The sequence below is a fragment of the Diaphorina citri genome, unplaced genomic scaffold (assembly GCF_000475195.1).
Source record: "Diaphorina citri unplaced genomic scaffold, Diaci psyllid genome assembly version 1.1 scaffold1594, whole genome shotgun sequence".
NCBI classification, from domain to species: Eukaryota; Metazoa; Arthropoda; class Insecta; order Hemiptera; family Psyllidae; genus Diaphorina; species Diaphorina citri.
The window spans coordinates 53605-58884 of record NW_007379020.1 but is presented as its reverse complement, the minus strand read 5'-3'; the positions used below and the strand labels follow the sequence as shown (position 1 = coordinate 58884).

The window sequence follows — 5280 nt, the reverse complement described above, 5'->3', positions numbered from 1 at the left end:
TAGATATTGGAAATTTCCGAGGTAATCCTTTGTTTTTATACAATCTTTCCAAGGGACCTGATAAAACCGGCAAAAATATTGGATATCTAGATAGAGTCATAAAGGTTCTGAAATCAAATGTATAGTATCTAATTTGATTTTAATTAGTGAAGAAAGGTACAAAAATGCCCCAAAATTTAATAGCCCGAAATTCCCCTATAATATGTACTACTACTTACAGCATCTTCAGGCAGCTTTTCAATTTTGTCCCAAATGACTGACGGCCCTTTTTCGCTCAAGAACCTCAAGTAGAGTTTCTTGAAGCCCTCGATCTCTTTCTTGGTGGTTTCCCTCTTCTGCTCGTCAGGTTCTGTGGAGATAATGTGCTGAAGATCATGGTCCAAAGATATGAAGGCATCTCGCTTTGTGATCTCTTTGAATTCTTGAGAGTCGGACGGCTGGCGTTTGTGGCTTTTCTGGAACAAATATGAAGGTTTGGACGTCAGATTTGGTCAGGATATATCTATTCTTACCCTGGTGATAAATCCAACCCACGGAGCCAAATAAGCCCGTGACAGCTCAAGAGGTTCGGTGGTTAACTAATGAAGAGCTTTGTTACAGGCAGCGAGGACGACCGGAGAAGAAACGACCTTGAAGAATGGTTGGAAAGGTCATTTGAGAAAATTTCAGGAGATTTCAAAATAAATCATTAAACTTGCAATTAAATTGCTGGGATAAAGGGACTTTTCAGTCGTATCCCAGGAGGATAAACAAGGTATATTCTATTGATACGGAATTACGGATTGATCTTGTTTCCATTTTTACTTTATATTATTTTCTATTAGTGTACTATTCCATAACTCCACGAGTGCTCCTCACCTTATCAAATACTTATAGAGCTAATTATAAATAATGCTTATCGCTATTCTTTATTTACGTTGGACTTTACGAGAAATACAGACATATGTAATGAATGACCTAATAAGTAAATGATGTTTAATGTTTTTCGTATTGAGTTCAGACCCAATAAAAACAGATAAGACCTGAATGATATGGTTAGAGTAGGTGGCAAACGCCTTTTTTCTAATTATTTACCCACGTAATACAAATATTGTTTCGAGGTAATCTTAATCAATAAATCGAGAATTTTCTATGTAAGGCATGAGTCTAATAAGGTTTTCTTCTATTTTTCTCGTGATGCGTGATTGTTAAACTATTGTACCTTTCGGTACTGTTTACAAGCCTATTTGAAAATCTTAATAATTTTAAAGACTTAGAGGAGCGATTTGACCATTTTCAAATCCGATTACTTCGATTTTTTCTTGGTCAGTAGAACATGTTGGCCGGAAAAAGTCTGGCCTCCGCAGTTCAGGAGTCCAGGCCTTTTCGGCAAGCCTGATACCTCAGATCCTCCAAATACGTTACGGTCTTCAGATAGAGCAATGTTCACAAAGAAACACAATAGCCTCACGTTAAGTGAGAGTACTGTGTTACTACCTTTAGTTTGAAACACCGTGTGAGTTAAGCCTTTTCTTTTAACACACGCACTACGATTTTTTCTTACGATTTGATCGTACGATCTGGTACACTAGGTATTTGTACCGGGCAAAACTGAGCGATTTATCGTTCGATTTCAATTTGATCATAAGTACAATCGTAGTAGCGTCAGTATACCAGGCTAAAGTACGGGAGGTTCGGAAGATTTTCCGTAGAATGAAGTGGAAGTCTTTATCTTATCTAAGAGTATACTACACTACTGCGTTCTATTTACTTTTCTATCCATTCAAAAATTTCCAAATTAGGTACGTCAAGACGTAGTGCCTCTCTGGATTTCCTTGACGTGACTTTTAAATGATCAGTACGTCCTTCAGACACGCTCTAGAATAGGAGTTCATTATGTCAGGGTTTACAAGAGTTTTCTAGAGGCCGCGGAGCGTAGATCAAGGCTGAGTAGGAAAAACAAAAAGATCGCCTGTAGGAAAGTTTTTGGACTGAGTTTTATACCCGCCCAGACCGTCTAATAGAACGCGGTCTGACAGACCCGTGGTCTGATCTGAGAGTGATTCGCGGAAAAATCCTGAGACAAAAGTCTCGGAGACCGTGGTCTGTCAGACGATGTGAGAGTGATTCGCGGGCATTAGACGATATAGAATAGTAACTTCTGATTGCTTGATTGGGTTAGATTGGACCACCAATTGACTGTGGCCCAGTGGGAGGAATGACTTTCAACCCGGAGATGCTGGGTTCGAATCGGGAGAATTGGACCTAAATGTCGGCCGATCACGCTCGGACTGTCTGGCACACCCTGTCGGCTAAAGCTGTGTCCACACATAGTCGTATCTACTGTCGGCTAAAGCTGTGTCCACACATAGTCGACGCCGTCGATCGACGAGCTGAATCTATGTTGACGAGGCAGTGCACGGTTTCAGTCGACTATGTGTGGACACACCTTTAGCCGACAGTAGATGTAAAATCTATATGAAAGCGGTCAAACTTTCTTGACTTGGCGGGGCGGAGCGCTGCCGAGCTTCTTATTAAAAAGGTAAGTAAATAAACCAAATAACTAAATATTTCGAGTTTTTTATACGATTGAATTTTTTATCCTTTTTTCTCTGATCTCGTGCAACAAGATACTTTGTTTACTCTCACGTAAACACATTCCTTTACAATAATTAGGTTCAGGTATATTGGTAGCCTCAAATTACCGACAGATAGCTAAAATACACAATTATTTTTCTTTAGTTACTTACTGGTATTACATTGCAATTATTTTTTTAATTGACGTGAATCATCGGTTAGATCTAATTAAAATCCGAATACGAGCTTGTTTCCCTGACATAGAAGATATTGTGGACCAGGCGACTAGGTGGACTTAGTAGTGATCAAGGTGCTTAGGTTTTGTGCTGTAATAGTATGAAATTTTCAATGGTATGTTGGAAATCATATGCCCTCTGGCAACTGCCATGCACAAGTCTTCCGGGGTTTCCCCAGAGTATGCTCTTCCATCAGCTGTGAACTCTAGGAAAATGTTGGAAAAATTGCGGAAAATTTGATTTTCAAGCTTAATAATTAAGCATGAAAATCAATAATTAAGCTTGAAAAGCTTATTGTCCACCTAATCAGCTTATTGTTGTATTAAAATTCAAAATGAAATGTATAGCTACATGATACATAGGTAGATATTATCACACTTATCACTGTTCAGATAGGCAGATAATGGATGAAAAATGCCTATTATCCTAGGCTAGGATCATAGGATCCAGGATATCGAGATAGACTAAAAATACGGACCAAAATTTGATTAATTGCGGCGAGTATCTTCTTAACCACAAGACAAGTCCTCTTTTCCTCTCGAAAAATAAGAGACCAAAAACGTTTAAACCATTTTGGGCGAGAAAATAATAAAATTGCTGTCCGAAAAGGAAAACCTATCACTCCCATAATTTATTTCGGAATTTTTTTGCAGTGAAATTTTTTGATGGTACGATAGGTACTAAATTTCTCTTGGTCACTATTTATGAAGGAAAATGTTCCTTCAACTGCATAAACTAAGGCCATCAAACACTAAATGACGGTCGGAAAATTACACGAGCGAAAGATATAAAAAAAAACTATACCTTGCTATTCCCGGTAAAATTTACTATCTTTCTTCGATAGATGTACCTGCAATTCTACACCTATCCGAAGATATAGATAAGTATCTACCAATAGTCGTTATCATTAATATTTTACGATAAAATTGAACGTCGACCAAACCAATTTTAGGAGAAAACCAGAGGAAAAACTTTGCTACTTACGAATAAGGATTAAAAAAAAAGCTCGACTTAAATCTACACTATTTACCTTTCCTTCGTCCTCCAGGGGAACATTTATCCCCTTCCATCCGTAGGCAGAAACTTGCTGGGAATTATTTTCACCTGATACCATTGTCAATTTGATGATCGCAAACTAATAACTAACAAGGTACTGAGAATCTAACTGGAAGCGTCTACCCCACCTTTTCCCAGTCCCTCAATAGATAAGGGCCTCTTCATTACCTTGGGTTACAAATCAGTCTGAAGGCGTGATCAGCTCTCGGGAAAAACCGCGGTAATAAAACTGCGAGGTTTGATTTGTGAAGATACCTACTTCAGTCGAGATTTTTCTCTTGTGACAATTGAAAAACAATGTCCCAATAAGAACCAAAGACAGAGGGGAAAATTTGCGAAGTTCTTTTCGAAGAATGGAGATGTGCTTGTAGCGATCTATGATCGTTTATTTTTTATTTTTCCCAGTACTTGGGTACCTAGGTTTTGCGAATTTTGGCCGATGGTATTCGAACAGACAAAAACTCAATCACTATTATCCAATGTGCATTCTCAGTTTTCACAATGATATTGGATCGTTATACATTTCTCAATTTAAAAGTTCATCTTCTATTTAACTGTTATAATCAGCTCGCACTAGTGCTAGGTAAGTAAGTAGTAGGTAATAATTAATTATTAATTCAGTTTGATTACTATTTATTAATATTGAATTAAACCAGTAAGTAGTTTAATGAACTAGGTATAGAACTCAGAAAAGGGCTCTTATAATCACAATAGGGCCAAAAGGTATTTTTTTCATTATTATTTTATTTTACATTTTACTAAAAAAAATAATAATAATAATAAATAAAAGGTTATAGGTACCTACCTATTAATTGATGCAAAACTTTGAATTGATAACTAAACCAATGGGTATGTAACTTCATACTGGACGTTTTTCCTTCAATAATAACTACTTAATAATAAAAAGAATTTAAAAAGACTGATAACAAGTTTTTCTTTAAATTTTCAGGAAATCGTGTGGACAAAAATGTACCTACCTACCTTTAGTTACCTATAAATTGTACTCATGTAGGTACTTAAAGGCTCATTTAGTCATTACTCATTAAATAATTATATATTTATAGTTAAATATTTTGTTTTGAAAAATCTCTGTACTTACTCTCTCTCTCTCTCTCTCTCTTTTTTTCTGTGGTCAATTAGCAGAAATTGTATTGTGTTACCAAGGAAAAACAAAGATGGATGAGTCAATGCAGCTACTTATTTATCCACCTAATCAACACAACTTTACATAGCACATCTTTGTCTACAATTTTTTTTTATTTATTTATATTTAGGCTTGCCAAACGAGATCGGAAGAGGCCGGGTCAGTCCCGGAATTTCAGGAGGGGGTGTCCCGGCGTCGCCGTTCGTTTTCATTGGGGGCGTTTTTGTCCCGAATTTCCGTTTTTGTCCCAGAAAAAAATCGGACACGCGTTTTTTAACTTTAAATTAG

General features: G+C 36.9%; 1 protein-coding gene across 1 annotated transcript; it reads right to left on the bottom strand.

Moving 5' to 3' along the window:
* Positions 1 to 161: 161 nt before the first annotated feature.
* Positions 162 to 3983, bottom strand: LOC103516544 (UTP--glucose-1-phosphate uridylyltransferase-like). Its single transcript, XM_026828909.1, has 2 exons — positions 3823 to 3983; positions 162 to 455 (listed from the first exon to the last, which is right to left on the bottom strand). The coding sequence occupies exons 1-2, from the start codon at positions 3904 to 3906 to the stop codon at positions 177 to 179; spliced, it is 363 nt and encodes a 120-aa protein (XP_026684710.1). The 5' UTR covers positions 3907 to 3983; the 3' UTR covers positions 162 to 176.
* Between the last annotated feature and the right edge of the window lie 1297 nt (positions 3984 to 5280).